General features: G+C 42.6%; 1 protein-coding gene across 4 annotated transcripts in view; it reads left to right on the top strand.

Annotated features, from left to right (window-relative positions):
* The window catches only part of RAB11FIP4 (RAB11 family interacting protein 4), a 94555-nt gene that overhangs the window by 583 nt on the left and 73600 nt on the right, over positions 1 to 20372 (top strand). For 3 of the 4 annotated variants that reach the window (XM_071816799.1, XM_071816798.1, XM_071816797.1), the window contains exon 2: positions 14971 to 15048. The exons of the other annotated variant lie outside the window; for it this stretch is intronic. In XM_071816799.1, coding sequence (XP_071672900.1) covers positions 14971 to 15048 — 78 coding nt within the window. The remainder of the gene's footprint in view (positions 1 to 14970; positions 15049 to 20372) is intronic. 4 annotated transcript variants of the gene reach the window in all.

Genomic DNA, 20372 nt, shown 5'->3' with positions numbered 1-20372 from the left:
CCCCGGAGCCTCCCCCTTCCCTCGGGGCGGCGCAGATCCCTGGGTTCGCTGGGGCAGAGGACCGGGCCGCCCGGTGCCCGGAGAGCTCGGAGGGCCGCTGTGCTTTTGGGGAACTGTATTTATTCTGGTGACAAGGGTTTTGTCCATCCTGACTGAGTTCTGTCCTCAGTGGGGTGCCAGGCCCCGGGCAGGTGAGGTGCAAAGGTCTGAACGGGCAGGGAAACACCAGCCCAGGGGCACCGGAAAACCCCCAGGTGATCACCTGGAACCCGTCCAGCCCCCCAGTGACACAGCGTAAATCTGGAGTCACACCGCGGGTCCCAGTGGAACCCTTGTGTTGCTGGGACTAGTGCACATCTATGGCATTAGAGTAAAGGAGAGTGGGATCAGGCCAGTGTCTATGAGGGTAATGACATGTGTTTGGTTTCAAACAGTTCCCATAAGCGATTCAATCAAGAGCTGCAGCTCCAACCACATTAACCAGCAAGAAACGCTTCTTTTCCCTAGGAGAACTCTTAAGACTGGAACTGGAATAGGACTTGTAAAACCAGTATTAGCCAGCCTTTTAAAGTACAATACAACAAATTAATGTGAGAAGCCAATAAAACAGTACTGTATAAAGGGATGCCAAAGAGGCAGCAAAACCAGAGTGAATTCACAGTAATCGTTGGAGCAAATTACTTATTTTTGGCTTACTGCTGGTAATGAAACACAGCTTGTGAATGAAATCAGAAGGCTTATTGCTTGCAGATAGTCACAGGTCTGTTAAACATTTTCTTAATGAGAAGCTGGAGTTTCTTATTTTAACCAGTAAAATGAGGAAAAAAACCGAGTAATAGTAGAGAGCTTTATTGATTTCTGGTTTTATTTGTCTCTTGGTAAGTTGTATAATTTTATGTAAACTAGTAGAAGTATTTTTAAATCCTTACTGCCAGAAACACTGCATCAGAATTGCTTTTTGCACTACAGCATTTATTTGGAGGCAGATCAGTGGCTTTCTCTTGCAGCACAGAGGAAGACCAGTCAGATTCCACGGGCTGTTTTGCAGCAGGATGGCATTGATGATCATAACAGTCCTTTTTGGTCTTAGAAGTCTCTAAGGTTGGTAGAGGGGAGCAGGTTCTCAAAGATGCAAAGGAGGATCCAAGTGGTCATCTCATAAGCTTAGGCTGAATTGGAGTGTATTAGTTGAAAAATATTTAAATGGAACGGAAAGGAAAACTGGAGATCTTGACAATGACTGCAGTAGAAAAGTATCAGCTGTCAGTGGTGGTACTGAGGTGTCAGGATGGTCTGGTCTAGTGGGCAGGTGCAGGAGAGATTACTGGTGCTGAGAAATGCATGCTTTGCATTTTGTTCAGTTGTAATTGGCAGTGTTCAAACAAGATATTTGCAAAACTGGGACGGAGAAATCTTATCTATGTATCTATCAAACTTATAACATAAATTGTTCTGTTTTGCTTCCCTGTGTCTATGGTACTCATCAGCTAGAGTTCCTTGACTTCAAAGGAGCATGTGTCAGCTGAGTCAGTGGGATTTGTAAATCACCAAAAGAGGCTTGCTAGGGAAATACAGAATCAATTTTCCAAGTGCAGGGTTACTGTGAAACAACCACTGTAGGTGAGCTAGTCTGGTTTTAAGTCTTGTTAGAAATGAGCATTATGTGTGATGAATCACAGCTGATGTTTGCAGACAGTGAGAGTCTATTCTCCCATATAGCACAGTGCTATCAAGCCTTGCATCTGCAGGAACCTAATGAGCTCTGTGTGGGAATGCATCTCATGAAATTAAACTGAGGAGACACTGCTAGAGAGCAGTTCTTTTTTACACGTTATAATCTATTTACTGTCATTGAAAATTAACTATACGTTTGAACATGCTACACTTCTTGGGCCTCATACACCTCCACTTCACATTCAAAAGAATCTTCTCCATTGGCATCAGTGAAAGACTCATTTGCCCCCATGTGTAAGTTATTTGCTCCTTCTGGTTACATAATTCATCTGGCCACAGGAAGGATCCTATTATGTAGCATTGTGGCCTGAATAGTTCTGGCTCTTACCAACAGCAGCCCTGGGTAATGTTTATGAGATGACAGAGCATCTGTCCCTTCAATTGTGCCAGCCTGGTGCACACAGCTTTCCACCTCTTCTCTGCCTCCTCAGGGCTACCACCATTCAAAGTGTGGAGTCTACAAATTCTTAATACTAACTTCAGTAGGCCTTGTGCCTTGGACTGTGTAGGGCACTTACCCTTTTCTGGTTTTTATTGTTTTTTTATTTCCATTTCCTTTCTTCTTTGTGTGTGTGTGCACAGTGGTAGTCAACATGCTGAAATTTATCAGTCCTGAAAGGTAACAACACTCTGAAAACTGCCCCAAGGCAAAATGTTGCAGCAAGGCAGCAGCTTTCTGTTCAAGCAAAGCAGTCCTTACCTGCACAGTCAAAATAATAAACTGTAACATTTCTGATTAACTCTTTTACTTTTAGTGGCCTCTTGAGGCCTCTGCTTCTAATAGCTTGATGCTTTGCTTTTCTTCTTTAAGACTGCACCATCAGTGCTGTACCTCATTCATTCTGCCTTTCCCACTCATTCTGAAATCCTCTTCTTGTGGTGCAGTTATTGAGAGCCCACTGCAGCAGAACAGCGGTTGAGATACGGTGTGTTCTGGCTGCAGAAGCACTTCTAGCAACTTTGCTTGCAACCTTTTGCTTTACCATACGAGGCATGTGGTTCAACTAGAGGAAGAAACAACTTGGCCATGTTAATTTGTCAGAGCCAGGAGCAGAATCATGTCTCTAAATTCTTGCTATGGTGCCAGAGTTAACAGCATACCGGGCTAGCTGTCAAGTACTGCTTTCCTGTGCAAATAGTTGTGGAACTTGTGCTTTTAAGTAGTTTGGCATTTTGACCTCTGTTTGTCCCATCTGACTGTAGGCATTTAACTGAGTTGTCTAAATTAATCTTCCTCCGTGGTCACTGATGAGCAATTGAACACTTAGAGGGTGTAACAGCACCCAAGGATGAAATAAATTCTTCAGAGGTGCTTTTTATCTCCAGTGACAACAGAAACTCCTAGATGAGACTTTTGGTTCAGTGATTAAAAATAATAGGCTTGGGCCCTGCTTTCCCATTGAGTGGTCTGTTTGCCGTTTGTGGAGAAATCTGAAGGAAGACACAAAGGGCTGTTTCCAGAGCAACTTGGCAGGGTGGCATGTGCTCCGTAGCTGACGAAACACTTCACATAATATTGAAAAATGCCAAGAGTCACTCACCATCTGGTTCCCTTTCACGGGGAAGATGTTATAGTTGCACTAGCAGCCGAGTGTCTGGGAGCGTTGTATGTGACGTGTTCAGCCAACCCCGGTTCTGGCAGTGGATTGTGTGAATGTGTATTTCAGGGTAGTGCCAGTTGATGTTTCATTATGCCAGATTCTATTTAAACTCTACGTTCAGTTTTCGGCAACGAGTGAAACATGCTGAACACATTGATGACTTCTTTTTGAGATACGTAATGACCTTTTGGAGGTGTGCAAATTGTACACGTGCTTTTAGACAGTAATCTTTGTCGTGGAGAGACCAGGAGATGCTCATCAACTTGAAGCAGTGTCATACCTAAGAGGGAACTTGAGCATTTAATAAAATCTATAGGCAAGTATAAATTATTCTTGTAAATGGACAGTAATTCACTTGCAGTCAATGATCTGCTAGTGGTGTAGAACAGAAGTAGCTGAAAACAAGTTCTTATATTTCACGTGAACAAATGAAACTTTCTGGCCAAAATAAACTACTGAAACTACTGTTTGTTGCTAATTTTATTTGCTTCAATGCATCCTCTTTCTGGGCTGAAATTAAAGGCATCAGCTGCAAGTGCTGCCCAGGTAGCGGGTGGTGGCTACTGGCTGAGCTCAATGACAGTCCTGATGCTCCATTTTGACTCACTCTTGGGTGTCTCCCAGGGACACCTGATGGATTCGTGCTCTAAACACAGTAAACACAACCCTTCTGCTGTAACCACTCCAGAACTAGCTTGTCCTGTGAAGACCAGGAGTGTAATTTCACCGCTTGACGTAGGGTCTTTCTAAATGGTCTGGGCAAATTTCAGGCTTCTAGCTGTAGTGTTCCAGTTCAGAGCTGCACCCAGAAATTAATGGAATCGCTGCAAATTTACATCAAAGTACATGATGACAGAGGCTGGCTCGTACCTTCTTGATAATGTGTTGTGTGCTCTGGAGTTACCGGCTGCCATGAGAACAAGAGACTTTGACACTGAGACACTGGAAGAAAGGTATTAGGGTGTTACCAAGTGACAATGCCATTCTCATAACAGAGGCAGAAAAGAGTTATGACTTCTTTCTTCTCTGCTTTTCCTTGAAATAATTGCTGAAAGGAAAAATAAAATATTTGCCTAGATGTAACGAGGATGCAAAGAGCACTCCCATGTGATAATGTTCTCCTGGTAACAGGCTGCCACACATTTAGACTCCTTAAAACTATATTTGCTAATGACCCAGCTATTTCATATCATTTACAGTGACTTGGAAAAAACGCAGTTCTGAAATGGCACAGTAGGGTACCTAGATTATGGATTAGTCAAGGTACAGTGACTGTAGCCTTCCTAATTCAATACAAACTAGCAGTCAATTTGTTTGCCTTTTGGTATATCCTGAAACTAAGCGTATATTAATATTTCTAAACAGCTGACATAAAGCAAGCTTAGTACTTACTGTTAATCAAATATTTTCTGAAACACTGTTATGAAGAGAGAAGCTGTAGGTTTGCTGTGCACTCATGAGTTTAATTTGTTATGTAATATGTTTGCATTTCAAAGGTAAGAGCTCTGAGAGGGTAATATGTGTAGTTAAGAATTGGTTGTCGCTGTGTTTTGTAATACGAGTCAGTGATCTGATACATTAAGTTCTTAATGCCTAAAGGAAAAGCAAACAATTTTGACAGCAATTCTTGATATTTAAATAACTACGTTTTATAATTACCTCAGCGGTTGCATTTAGTACACATACAGTGATGTTAGGTTTTCTTAAAGAAAAAGTTAGCATATGGATCAAGCATAGAAGACAGTACAGCATCTTTTGTGTGCAGTACGGAAGGTTGCATATGTAACCGGTGAAATGAAAGCATTCAGCTGCATACCAAAACCAGATACTTTCTATGTAAATTTTTCTCCCCTTTCCCATGCCTGATTTGATGCTGTTAAGTTGTACAATTGGTATTCTTCATCTGTGACATGTCTGAGTGTTCTCCAGAAATTTGCTTTTGCAAATCCTAGGGAGGATTTCAGATTTCTATCACGTACTGATTTTATTCCTCTAATAAGATAAAGCTTTGAAAAGTAACTTATCCAAAATTGCTACAAGGGAGAGTAAGTCATGGAGAGGGAACGAGCCACTGCCACATAGTATTTGTGGGGGTGATCCCCAACACAGAATTTTTCTTGGTTTCTAAATTGCTTTGTTACCTACAATTTAGCACAATTGACTCATGCTCAGCCGCAGTGCTTTTATAGCAAATAAGCAGAAAAAAATTGACTTATAATGTTTAGGTAAGCGGATGTGATTGTTTTTATTCTCTGTGTAGTTGCCAATATAATTTCCTATTAATTTTTTCTGATTTTAATGCAAATATTCACAAACATTTTAAAATCTCTGACCTGATTTTTGAACCAGACTCTCTGCTCAAGAGCTGAAGTTCTAACGGTTCTTAGAACATGCCGTATTTCGGGAGACACGTGATTTCAGACCTAGATACTTGCATAGGCAGCTGAACGTAGTTAAGTCAGTGCAGGGTGTGATTAAGCACATGAATGATAAAAGAGAGCGTCAGACACAATCACTACTACTATAACATATGGTTTTACAACAGCAGTGTGAGTGTAAACAAAGCACTGTATAATACATCTCAGTTCCTTTTTACTCACGACATAATTGAAGGGCCTCACTTGAAGAGAACGCAAATGTTTCTATATAACTATGAGTGCTGTTTTGCACATTTTGTGTGCAGTTAAACCAAAAATAGTAGTGCTCCTTCCTAAACCATGTGTACAATTCAGTTCCGCAGTACGTCAGCCCCAGGGTGGGCGGCAGGACTGAACTGTGGGGTCAAAATACTGCAAGGCAGACAGGGCAAATGGATAGACCTGGGAAAATCCCAATGTGCTCTTCAGATTTTAAAGCTGCTTTCACAGTTTAGTTTGGGTGTAGTGCTAGGGTTTTAGACGGTCAGGTGAAAAGCTTAGAAATGGTAGAAACTTTATTAGGTTTCCTGAAATTAGAAGGAAAGCTACTGGAATTGTGTCTCTGGAGTGGAGAGACTGGTGGAATGAGTGTGCAGTCAACCAATCTGATTTCTTCCCTAGAGTGATGTCAGTTTAAAAATTACCTACATTTCGATGTTCAAATGGGTGTCTTTTCAAGTGTTCTGTAATATCATACATACACCTGCATTGTCAAACTTTTCTCTAGGTTCAGAGCTGCTCTTTGGAGCACAGAGCCGTTCCCTGCTGCCCAACAGCCGCTCTGTCACTGGCATCCAGCCGGGAAGCAGGGTCACAGGGCAGTGTTCCGCAAGCAGCCCTTGGATGGGAAGCTTCCTTTTCTATAGGTGATCTTCAGCCTGTGGCAGTGTTTTGTGATGGTCCAAAACAGGGCACATTCCCGGTACACCTGCTGCAAATTTGCTGATGAAGATACTTCACATTTTTCCCTATGTGTGGGTCATTCTGGATGTCCTCAGTCCTCAGTTGTGAAGGTTTGCAACGGGACATTCTGGTGTTGTCCCATCACTGCCTCATGAAATGACCCTCCCTGATGGCATCCAAAAATGGGATATTCTTTTCCAATGACACTTTTGTTATAATAAAAAAAACCAAACAAATGGGCAGATACAAGTAGCTTTGTCCATATGTTTGTACAGTACTAATAGATTTGAGAAAGTGTCCCAAAATCTTGGTGATTTCACTGTGACTATACAATCAGTTGAATATATTTTATCCATTAAACCATATGATGTATGTGTTAGGATACAGTACCTAATAACAGGTCAGAAAGTGAAATGCCGCAGAGATGTCAACACAGAGATCATTTGTAATTGTTGGCACTTACCTTTTTGTTCCTGTGCAATAGGATATTCCATCTCCATAAAGCAGTACAGAATCCTCCAGTAATGGTATAAAGGCTGCTCTTCTGGGGGGGTTGTGCTGTTAGGAACAACAGAAAGCTATAGGACTCTCATTAGGAGAACTTTGTTGCAGAGGTCTCTTGTGTCATTGCTTGTGCTTTTTGGTGGATGACTCCTGTTCAAATGCTGGTGGTCAGTCAGCGCTCACTGTGTTACAGCAAATTAGCACCTGTTTGGACGGAAAGGGAGCTTGGGAGGAGTTGGTCTAAGTGGTTATAAACACAAATGATTTACACAACATTTCAGGTGAAAAGCTTGCTTGCTTGAGTTGGTGGAATAATGTGGCTATAAATTACCTTTGGGTTTATTGCAGTTGGCTGCTGCAGCAGCTCTTTAGCAATATGTTCTGTTCAGCGGCACTTCTCCTAATTCAGTGCTTGCCACTGCTTGCATTTTGTAGACGTTGCACTATTCTGTAGCCCTGGATTTACAGTACAGGATGAAGACAGTAGGAGTGTAGACTCTGCTTTCATAGCAAGAAATTGCTAGTGTCTCTATTTTGGGGAAGAAGTGTGAAGAGACATTTCAAATACTTTTTTGGCAGGAGGAGGGGTTGCCATGGATAATAGCTGTGAAACATTGGGTCTGATTTCTACCCCCCCTCTCTGTTTTTTTTGTTCTGTGATGAGATATGAGAATCAAGTTCACCTTCCAGGCCTCTGTGTGGCACAGGATGGCTGCAGGGACACTTGTGTTCACTGCTCTTGGTTTCACCACAGACAGTTCCCACTCTTGCTACTGACAGAAACCTGCCCATTTTACAATCAGCCTGTTAGTCATTATACCTTCTTAATTTTGGTGAACCTGCTGTCAGTAATGCTGATTGTGCGCCATGGTCAGTACCAATCCATGGTTTCTCTGAATGAATTGGGTAGAAGGATCCCAAAGGGAAGGGAGAAGGAGGATATTCTCTTCAAATGTATAGCTTGCAAACAGATGAACAGCAGCAAATGAACACAAAGGAAACACAGGAGAAACACATGAGGCTGTGAAAGAGGATAGTGGTGTTTACACCATTTTTATGTGTGTATATCTTAATATCCACATTTAAAAACTGATTTCTAGGGTGAAACTGTGCCAACCTGGAATAGAAATTGATTTTAAGACCCAAAGTGTGTGCTCAGTGCACACTGTAATTATATCATGATGGCAATTTCAGCACAGGACTGAACTTTAACTAACCTTTCAAAAATCTCTTCTTCCTTGTGAGGCTATTTATGCTATCAGCGATGAACTCGGGGAATGTCATAGGCTATCAGATGGGGAGGCAAGGAGAAGCTATCAAAAGATTAAATTTTGATGGCATTTTGAATGTAAACCCCCAAACCCTATTTGATGCTTCTCTAATTCTGCTGAAAGTCAGTGACTCCGAAAAGCTCCAGTAATTCTTGAAAATGTGATTTTATTTCCCAAGTACAGCAGAGGCTTATCAAAATTTTGCCTTGGCCCTAGGAAAAGAGTCAGGAGGTGCGAGACCCACTAACATCATTCACAACAAAGCAATTTTCCCCACTGTCAGAATTGGCTGCTATGCTTTCCGTTATTAATGAGGGAGTTATTGTTCCCTTTAGGTGAGGTTTCCGTGATATTCATTTGCTGCTTGCCACTTCAGAGAGTCTCATTAAAGAGCTGATGTGATTCCCATGAAGATTTTGTGAAGCCTCCTTTAACTGGGTCACTACATGCCAGATAACGTAAGCAATAACTGCACCGCTTCTTGGGAGCAGCCTTAGTACGGTGCTGAGCTGTGTGTCAGCTGCTGCTTGAGCAAAATGCCCTACGTAATTTTAAAATATTCACACTTGTTCAACCAATATTACCAAAGTAAAAAATACATTTTTTTTTTTTTCTTTTATGCCGGATTAGTAGATTTAGGTCACAGGCTGTAAATGAGTGTGACTCAGCTGTGCGAATAAATCAGCTCGCTTGATTGTGGGATGAGTTTACACTTTCAAAGCTTTTAATAGGTAATGAATATTCAGGGTCTGCCACATGGTAGAAAATCTAAACCAAACGCTTGGATTCCTGCAGCCCTGGCTCTCACTCAGCAAGCGCTGCTACAAAAGAGTGTCTCGAGGTTGGAGATAGCAGTGCTGCTCTGATCCCTCTTTTTCCCTCTTTGCTGTCGCTAATAGGAATGCAACAGTGTGATTCACTAACTGGTGGCTCTAGAAAACAGGTTTTATCATGCTCTGTTAATGCTGAGAAAATGCTGTCCTCTTGGCACTATCGGTAGACATCAAATGGAGCTGCACAGGTGTCAGAGAAGGGGATTTGAAATCTCAGTGGCCTGCAGAAGAATTCAGGAGCAATTACTCACCTCAGCCCTATAGGCAGAGAAGGCAGCACCACAATCCGTTTTTCTTCTGGAGTAAAATGCTCAGCAATCCTGAAACTCGGTTCTCTTAAATATCTTGTTCAGCACACCCTACTCAATAAACTCAGGATTTTTTCTCCTCTTGGGTATAGTTGTCTTGTATATGAGTTGGGTTATAAACTCTTCAGGGTGAGAGGAACTGTGTTCTGCATTTGTACAGTCTGGGATGGACTGTTCTGTAGAACCTCTTGGCACAACCCCAGGGCAAATAATAAACGATAAGGCCATGTTGTTTCTGGGGAAACTGTCCACTGCTTTCTCGCAAAAGAGATGATCTTTGATCAACCAAATCCTGAAATCTGTGCAGGAACAAGAAATATGTAGTGAAACAGTTATCAACTAAGCTCATGCCAAAGATGACAGCTCCCCTGGGTTCTTATGATCAGATACAAGCTTTGACGTGGTAAAAACCTCTATCAGTGACAGTCATGACATTGATTTGCAGAGTGGAGCCCATGCTCATGTGGGAAGCAGTTGAGAAATGCATCAGACTTTCCTGGGCTCTGTTGAGTGACTCAGCATCCTGTAATAATTCCTCATTTGTTACTTTTTGAAGTAACTACAAGAGTAGTGGGGAAGGGAAATAAAGATGCTGGTGCGAAGTTACCCAAATTAAGCATAGCCTACAACCCAGCTGTGAAAAGTTTGATATTTTTGCTTGCAGTAGAGATTTCTTGCCAAAGCCCTCTGTGGAATTAGTTTGAAAACCTGAGTTCAAGGTAACTGGATAAGAAAAAAGGATTTGGCAGCACTGTGAAAATCTTTAATCAAAAAGGGTCTATACGGCACCTCAGCCGAGTTCTCCTTGGTACAACGTTTCACTGCCCTGCATGTGCCAAGACTAAATTGTAGCTGATGATAAAGTCAAAGAGGTGACAAGGCTGAGCTGGAATGTGTCTGGTTTAGGTGTAACATGCAGTGATTTGTTGACCTTAGACCTTACTTTTTTCCTTTCAAGAAGTCCCGTATGACTTGGGGCATCCATTTTAACAAGATTCTCTGGAAATTAATCTGAAAGCACCGAAGATATAAAAACTGACATATTTCTAAGGTTTTAGCCACATTACAGAGTTCCAAGGCAAAAATACATTTCATTATTAAATTCTTCAAGCAGAGTCAAAATCTATCATTTCTATTCACTGCTACAGGTTTTTTTCCAGAAAGGAGGTTAATTTATTCCTTGATTCTGTTTTATGATCTGTAAGGATAGCTAAGCTGTGGAAGAAGCTGCTGAGAGTAAAGTTTTTAAGATATTTAAGGCTCGACTAGCCACCTGTTCAAGAATGCTAAGATAATATTAAGTCTGTCTTCCCAAGCTATAGTATAATATTCCTGATGAACCAAGGGCTACTTCTTTGCAAGAGAACTCTAAGGGAATAAGGCAAGGAAACAGCAAATGGATAACCAGCAGCTTGTGATGACAGACAGAGGATTTAAACCTCCACGATTTTGAACTGGCACTTAAGCGCGTTTTTGGCTGTATGCTTGGGGAACCCTGACTTCAGTGCGACTGTTTGTGGCCTGTTTCAGAAAACTGTCCTGTCGGGCAGCTGGGAATAGGGAGGAACACCCTGCGAGCGTCTTTCTTCCTTTGAAACACACGCTCTGCGCTGTGCTGGACGGGCCTGGACCGCTCAGTGTCCCTGCAAGGTGGGATGCAGAATAGCAGAGCGGGGCCGGGAGGGAAATTAGCTCACTGATCAAGATGTTCCAAAGTGTGTCTTCAAGGCAGGTCTGAGTCAACACTTTGAGATAATGCTGTCAGACTAAATGATAACACAAAATATTCTGACAACCTATTTGGTCTGGAAACAAACACTGTCTGTTCCTTGGCAGCGATTTCTGATTAAACTGCGGGCTCTAGCTGCCAAGAGCCCAGTGCTAGCCACTGTGACTCAACCATTGACTCCTCTTGTTTGGCATAAAATATTCAAATATTTAAGTTAAATACATTCAAGTGAAAGAATAATCTTTATATTTGGAAAAACAAACTGTTCTATAGCTTTATTAAGGATTTCCGAGATCCACCTTAATCACAGACAGCAATGAAGAAGCTCACATATACTTGCCACAAAATAAAATATGTAAGAGGAGATTTTTGATACAGGTACCCTCTGTCTAGAGTTTGCAATTATATCTGACCTTTTAAAATAACCCAGGTGCAGAAAAGGTGCTTGAATACATCACACCTAAGATGAGTTTCCTATATCCTTCCTGGTTTCCTGAGAGCTCTGCTCTTTCCAGTGAAGAGCAATCAGGTTAATCAAAATAACTGAGAAGAAGGAAAACATCTGCAGAAAATTCTCTGCTGGCTCACCCAAGTGTACAGATTGCGCACACTGTTTTTGTAGTAAAGTCTTGCAGACTTTAAGGGCGGAGACCTAAGACACTGAGCAATCTCACTGGTGTTGGGCAACTGTTCACACACTTAGTGAAAAGCACATGTTAAATATGTTGCTGATCTTTTCCTTCATGTTTTGTTTCTTTTCCTGTCTGCTTTCTATCCCTACATCAGTTTTTTTTTTTTTCTTTTACTACCTATAGCCCACTTTAAGGCCCTTGGCAGGATTTATGTTCTGTCTTCCTTGCAGGGACAGCAGTCTTTCCCGTGACTGTTGTCATACACCTTTCTGCCCTTAACTCTTTCCTAGCCAGTGTAGGAACTCTTCATCATGGTTCTGTTTTCTGTGGGATTAAGAGAGGACAGCCAGATCAGAGCCCGACTTATTTGCTGCAAGTGCCTTGAAGAGCAAGGGAAGAGGATCAGCCATGTCTTTAGAAAAACATCCTCTACCAAGGGCCATGGTGATTAGAACAGAGCTAAAAACAGGTGCAAAGAAAATTAGTAAGCCTCAGAATCATTGGATTACAATGGAAGAAAGTAAAGTACCTTCCCTGGTGTCGGTTCAATCTGTCTAAAATTGACTTGGATTTTAAAATCAGGGGACAGACTCTGCAAACAATCAGTCCTGACACTTTCAAATCAGCTGAAGGGCACTCAGCAGAAATACTAATGGATGAGTTGCAGTGAACGCAGAAGAAAGAAGGGTGGAAATATTGTCTCAAAGGGAATCAGCAGATTTCTCCACAGTAGTAAATGCAAAAGACTGATCAGCAGTGGCTGAACACACATGTGAGCACTGTGTTTATTGTAGGTATCTTTCTACAGCGTTCACTTTTTCTTACCAATGACTACTGTGATTTGTAAGCTCTACCGACTGCTCAAACCCAGGTCTTCTTGTTCTTTAGTTTCTTGCTCAGGAAGAACAAAAACTTACTCCTAGCTCAAGTCTGCATCCGTACAGAAAGAGCAGCTGTGTCTGTGGCAGGGAAGGAAGGTACAGTTCTGACTGTATGCAAGATTCACAGTTTTGCCTGAACTGGACTCAGTGCAAACTGAGCACTTGTTTAAATCTTTTCGGTGTCTTTGTTCTTGTGGTAAGATTTCACTGATCTTTTCAAACAAAATAAAAGATGTTTCATCTCAGACTGACTGTCTTTGGTCTTTACTGCTGAAAATCCCCAAAGCTGCATATTCTGTTTCTTATTGGCATAAAAGAAATGACAACAGGGAGAACCTTCTGACACTCTTGAAAATACTGAATATGAACAAAAGAAAACAGAGGCTTTAGTGACCTTGTGGAAAACCACGTGGAAAAATTTAGAATTTCTCTTTACATGTTATTAGATGACTAAATTCTGTTTAGGATTTTTATTCCCTTAGATTGAAGGACACTTGAAGGGTCTAACTCTGTTCTCCATTTCTCTAGCATTGCTGTAACTGCACTTTAATGAAATTCTGATTGATGCCACTCTGAGATTGGAACAGGGCCTATAATGGTTCTATTAGAGTAAAAGGAGCTGTACCAGTTTATGCCTAAAACTTGGGAGCCCTATTCCCAAAGCAGTTATGTAACATTTATACAGAAGAAACAAGGAGGTGATTAATAAAAGCTGTTTTAAATATTTGCAGGTCTCTTTGTCTTGCTGCTTAGAGATGCAGGTACAAACAGCCATTGTGGAAAAAGTGCCCCAGAGAGCTTCTCTGCCTGAGAAGGAATTTGCCCCTTTCCGTTCCCAGGACACAGCCCAAGTGGTGGGTGCCAGCCCTGCGATTGCCCTGTGCTGTCCTTAAGCTGCTGGCCTGTCCTCAAACTGAAAAACTCCCTTCTTATATGTCTTATGTATGTATTTAGGCCATGTGAAGTTTCTACAAACGGACTGCCACTGAGACCTTAGGGAATGCAGGACTGGAACCAAGCGTTCCTGGCTGTTGGGAGCTGCTGCCCAATTTGTCTGCCAGGCCAAAGAAACATTTTCTTCCTCATCTCTCTCGTTCTCTGCACTGGTTATTTTTAGAATCGCTCCACCTCTGCATGTCGGTTGTGAGAGCTGTGTTGCAGTAGATGAGCGTACAGGCCAAATTGGTTCAAGCCAGCCAGGCTTGGTGTTTCTAATGGGTTTTATATAACACTGCGTGAAGCATTTGCAACATTTCTTATAGCCACGATATATGACAGCTGTCCACTGTAGTGTTGTTCCAGTGCCTGAAGTGGACTAACATTTTCTTTTTCATTAATGAGACTCCTTCACACAAAACCTATTTTTAGAATAGATCTAGGGACACAGAAGCATCTACTTGGCCTCTTAGAAGTTCTTGGAGGGCTGTAATTGGCACAAGTATGTACTTTAATGTATACAAACTGACATATTCACACAGATTTGGATTCATTGCTGTAGTGTCTAAGCATCTTAATAGGTGTGTACTTATTTTCACTGTCCTGGAGGTTTGGGGAGTGGACATGCGAGAAAACTAGTGGCCTGTCCATGATGAAACACTGTGCAGAGTTGGTAATTTAACCCAGTTCTGCTGGAAGCTGAGCTGCTCTTTCAAAAACTGAGGCTTATTTTGTATAGAAGGAGGTGCTGGGATGAGTGTGTATGTGTGCACCATCCAGACCATTTCAGCACAGAATTAGCCTTACTAATTACTTGCCTTCCTTCCTTAATTGAGTATTTACTTAACATTTGACCTCCTTTAATGTACTCAAACAATCTGAGTTGGCTTTCCCTAGGAGTTCGGTCTGCAACTCTTTATTCAGGTGGAATTCCTTTTACATCAGTTCTGCTCACTCTGGAGCAGGGCCAGCAGCCCCTACTCAGGCTAAACCATGGCCTTTCAGACAAGGAGCAGATTCTTTCTGTCCTTGCCGTTAGATATTTTACATGTACTTTGAGAGTTTTGCTTCAGTGAGGACAAGAGCAGCACCCTGAAAAAAAAGAAAAAAATGCCTGTTTGTGTAAATGGTAGAGGTTTGTTGTTAAGTTCAGCAGGGACTAGAGAAAAACACATCAGGAATTGCGTAGAAAACTCTTATTCTCTGGAGATATTTTTCCAGTGTCACAGACTGAAGAAGCTTGGAGCACCCTGCTGTATGGATGCCGGCTTGACGCAGCCAGAGACAGAGCCAGTGCAGGTGAGATCTGACTGCACTTTGTGTCGCTGTGTCTTTTAGGAAGAGAAATTCCTTTCCCCTTCCCACTTTTATTTCCCATCCCTTTGCTCTTAAAGCTTCAGTCTTGCTTTCTCTCCAGGGGCAACTCCCTGGCATTATGGACTTGAGTGATGCTTCTTGTCTCTTTTGAAAGAAGTGGTTGGTGTTGCTGTGGTTTTGAATGATAAAGGAAGACCTTGGGGCACTAAATGCCTCAGCTATGTTTGCAAACCTCCACAGATGAGCAGTCAGTGTACACAGCTTAAACTACCATGAAAGGACAACAGGAAGAGAGAATGGGTTTCTGAGAATAGCATCATATTATATTCTTCTCTGAGCAGACAATTTATTCAAGGAGTGACAGATTGTCTAGTCTGTCTGAGGCACTGGCCTGCGACTTGGATCTGGCTGTGGTTGCCACAGATTCCCTTTGCTGTCAATATGTAGTGTATCCAAGCATAAAATGAACCATCAGACCACATCTTAGAGGTGCTATGTTAGGTTTGAATAGCCAGGATGAGAAACCTTGAGAGGCTATTGCCTGCACCTGGTTCAGAGATGCTCGTAAGGCTTTGGTCTGCAAGGCTTAAATTCAACATGCTCTATTAGCACTAAATTTATATCTGTGTTATATGACCCATAAGGTATTAATAGCCCACATAGCAATTGTCTTTTGGAGCAAGTGTAGGCTTTCCTGTTTGAGTCAACTGAGTAATTGATCGTGGAATACAGGCACAGGAAAATGCTTGAAAACCAGACAAGAAAGGCTAGAGGTTACTCTGAAAGGTCAAGTATAGAAGAATGTAAGATTTATTTAGCTAGTGCAGGAAGGAAATGTCCCAGAAATGGAGTATCCCATGTTATGGGGAAAGTTTTTTCCAGTGCCGAGAGAAGCAACAGAAAATTGTGAATAGAGAAGCAGTTTTTCAGGAGTCTGACACCAGAAAATGAGTTTGAAGCTTCTTCCTGATACATGGCAAAACTTCTGGCAGAGCTCCACAGAGCTGCTGATCTCTGTCAAATCCCTTGATAACTCTCTGTTCTCCTGCTGAGTGCTGGTGCTTGTGAGAAGCTTGGCCAAGGGTGAAAAGTGTTTGCTATTAATTGGCTTATCCTCACGGCTGATCCTGCACGCTCACCAGAAGGTGTTCAGGTCAGTGGAAAGGTTCCTGTTCATTTCTTTGAGCTTTGGCCCCGCAGCACAGCTGGCCTGTGCGGGGTTATGCTTGTGTTGCTGTGCATCCATCCTGCTGTTGGCCTCTGTGTCTCAGGACTCGTGATTGTCCCTGGGATATTGTTCTATCTGCGATCGTGCCCCCCAGCAGGGCAGTCAGGGCCAGAACACAAACATTACGTTATAACATTTCTTACCTCTGCACGAATATTACCTCAGTTTCTTTGGCGTGAAGATTGACCTCTGGCTGGTGCTGATGCTGCCGTTCAGTGATGCACCATTCAATGCACACTGTGCTCTGAGAGCCTCCTTTCATTTAATTATTATTATTTGTTCATTTTTATCCCAGACAAAGCATGTGCTAGGGCAGCAGCCTTTGAAAGGCCTTGCCGTCATTATCTGCAAGTGTGGCAGTAATTCAGTTATTGCAGCTTTCCATAATTCTCACCAGTGCAGCAGTGTAAATAAACAGGGAGCAGTGAGATGCATGATGGGAGACGGAAGCAATTTAGCCACAAGAGTTTATCATCAAGATACAAAATACCCTGGAGCAGCAAAATTGTCTCCTTTGCCAGCTCATTGCTCTCTGACTGCTGGCTGGATAGATTGTGCCCTTTTTTTTTCCACTGACAAAATATTCCTTTTTGCAGAGCCTTGGTGCTTCCCCTGACCCCGCTGCTGCATGAAAACTACATGAAAGAGCTGTGCTGGTGCTGTTCCAGAGAGATGTGGAACCTCCCTGTGTGCAGGGAAGGTTCAGCAGAGACCAAAGATGTTTGCACAGAGAGTTCTATTGGACAGGCTCTGGTTTGGTGGCTGTGTTTTGAGGGCCATTTGCAAGGCTTTCCTGAAGGTCCCTTTAAAGAGGGATTCCTATTACAGTGAAGAGCAAAAATGTTTTATCAGCTCTCAGCAAGAAGTATCGTGTCCTGTTCTGTGGCTCCTCATCCCATCTAAATCTGCAAAACGACGGAGGTGATGAGCTCCTGTGTCATGAGATGTGTGGAAGGGTACCCTTTGTATGCAGGTTTGGAACAACAATCTGTACCGGTATTTCTGGACTCTAGCATGGTGAACAGTCCAAAACCAAGAGTGCACTGGGCAAAACCACACAGCTAGCAGGTTCAAAACAGGTGCCTTTTTGTAATTCTCAGCACTTCACTTTTGTACTGGTCCTGCCTATTGAGGTTTTGACAAACCTGGCTGTAAAGAGATTTATTCTGGACCGATGAAGGTGGAATATGTTGAGTGGTATAGGGAGTCCTGACTGCTGGACCCTATCTGAATGATGGCAACCACTGGAAAGTGATATCTGTCCGAAGAAGGTTAAAGTCCTGGTATGAGACAAGTTTGATTTAAGTCCCTCATCATAATGATGCCTTTCAGCATCTCTCAAATAAGGGGCTAAGTGTTGTTTGCCAAGGTTTAGAAATTTATTGCAAAAGCACTTTTCAGAGTTAAATACCTCCCTGTAGTTTTGGTGATTTATAGATTTTATGGCCACTAAGTTCTTCTAGCATGACTTTCATTGTATAATATAGTACAGGTGGTTCCTGATTCAGGTCCATTGCTTCTGGCTTTGTTCAAGGTCAGGTTTAGTATGGTGCTAAGGGAGCTCTTTCCTCTGCCTATCTACTTCCATCCCCTTGTTAGCCCTGTCTGGTGTGATGTCACATTTTAATGATGTGATGGCAAATTGTCCAGAGTGTTTAAACTGGCAACTGGAGTGAAGAAGAGCTTGTGAACTGAGAGGTCAAGAAGAGGATGTAAGCGTCTACTCTGACTTCTAATTTAGAAATAATGTTTTAATGTATGTGCACCTGGTGCACGTTGACAGGGGCACACGTGCACGCAAACACCTTGATTCCATAGGCAGTGATGCCACAGTCCAACTCATATTTCTGCTCAGGACAACAGGATTTTTCCAGTAGCCAGATCTCTGTTTCAAAGTCTACCATTCCTGCTTAGTCCCTGGGCCCAGCACTTTTTACAGTCCATCTGTTTCTGGATGAGAAGGTAAAATCACATGCCAGCAGAGAAAATTAGCTTTGCACTAGATGTTATCTTTTCAATAGTGTGTACAGAGAGCTGAGAATACTGGGTCCAGTCCCTCACTGAGCTTCTCACAATACCAACACTAATTGATAACAGTTGAATTTGGCGCACTTCTAAAACGCAAAAGTACAATCCTATCATAGCTGTGCACTTTTATTTTGTTTCTCTTTGTGTTAGGCTTTGAATCTTGCTTCCATTCAGCCTTCTAACCATTAAGAAGTACTAATATCGACCAGACTGTAACAGCTAATGAGGATGCAGAGCACAGGAAATACTGTGACATGAAGCAGCCTTGTACAGCTTGAAGGGCTGGATAGAGCATGCATTTTCTATGCACACAGGTGTATTTAATCTATCCCTTTCTACACAAAAATGCTGGCTAATTATCATTCCTTCTAATGTCCTTCCCAGGGCAGATCAAACAGCAATGTGGATTTCTACGTGTGATTTTTATACAGTGAAAATCTCCTTTGCAGTTTGAATGATGCCTTTCTGTACGGGAGAATCTCTGGTGACATGGAGGGGGCATCTGGGCCGGGAGCTACCAGTTGCCATGAGCCACAGGGGAATTAGAGCAGATTAACGCTCTGTGAGCACTATGGTCAGGAATCTGACTGCTTGTTTGAGCTGATGCAGCAAGGACTCCTTCCCTCAGCCCCCAGCGGCTTTGCTCTTTGGGGTTCATTGTTCCCCTCTCTCAGCATTAGCCATCCTGACTCTGCTCTGCCACCGCGGTCCTGTCTTGACATCAGAGGAGTCAGCTGCTGTTCAAACCTGTCAACCTCATGTAATTATCCCCCATAGAGTGGTACTTACTGCACATTTCCTCCTCTGATTCTTAGCAAAAGGACATTATCTCAGCCACGCTTTTCTGAAAGGTTAAGCATCTTTCTCTTCAGCTAAGTGGAAGATTGTTCCATTAATCATACCTTTCTGCCTGATGTTTGTCATCTTAACTAATGTGTGTCTCCCTGTGCTAGATTCATCCAGTACTTGTTCCTCCCAGGATTTGTGTCAAAGCATTAATTGCCGTGAAATTTCTTTCATTCAGTTTAATTTCAGGACTACTGCTCAGGCGTTTGCATTTGAGATCAGATCTCAAGACCTACATTTCATCCTCTGTGAGAATACCAAAAGCCAAATACATTCCCTTTTAACAGCTGGCTTCGAAATTCATTTCAGGAGACCAGGCTGAGAGAGGTGAGGATGCCCAAATTGTGCTGCCCTGGGCAGGTCTCTGGCTGGCTCTCAGACTACTATCTAAATTGGTTTTGGAAGTAGATATGTGTGAAACACAGCACTGTATTATGATTGCACACTGTTTGCTTAGTTTTGTGCATTAAGGAGAGAAAGTAACAATAAAAGCACACAGTCAAGAGAAGTGACTAAGTGTAACACATGCTTTGTATCTCTGAGGCTGGAAAACCAACCTGTAAGGATGTTGCTAATAGCAGCGGGTGATACTGTGTCTCAGCAGTCTGCCATTGCACTTGGCTGTGTTTTTGACCTGTGAATCAGAGACGCACAAAGCAAATGCCAACGCAGGGCTGGCACAGTATCTTGCTCTGATTTTGCATAAGCCACACGGTCTGGAGTCACTGCCTGGGTGTCAGCACAAGCCTTGAGCACACGTGGAGCAGTGACCCTGGCTTTAGGGTCTGGTTTGGTGTATTTTCTGCAGCTTCTGTCCGGCTTTGGGAACTGTGGTTTTTCCGTGGTACAAGGGGTGCCTGAGCTGCATGCGGTGACCTACTCACCAGCCACGGTTCAGGCTCGCTCTGCTCTCCCCACCCTCTCCAGCCTCTTCCTGCTGCTCTTTGGTATTCTGTTTGTTCTTTGCATATGATAACACCTCAATTAAAATGTGACTGCAGATGTGTCAGCAAGGAAGGCGCTGAGAAGGTGTTGGCTGATGAGCTGGCGCTGTGTGCCCCACCTCTCTCCCCAGTTTTACTTCAAAAAATTATAATTATTCCCTGGAGTAGATCCCATTTGGCTGATGTCTCACAACTGGAAGCCGCGAAAACCATTATTCTGTGTAAGTTCCTTTTGTGTACTGACGAGAATGATCACACAC

This window comes from Patagioenas fasciata, chromosome 18 (genome assembly GCF_037038585.1).
Source record: "Patagioenas fasciata isolate bPatFas1 chromosome 18, bPatFas1.hap1, whole genome shotgun sequence".
Lineage (NCBI taxonomy): Eukaryota > Metazoa > Chordata > Aves > Columbiformes > Columbidae > Patagioenas > Patagioenas fasciata.
This window is presented reverse-complemented; position numbering and strand designations above follow the sequence as displayed.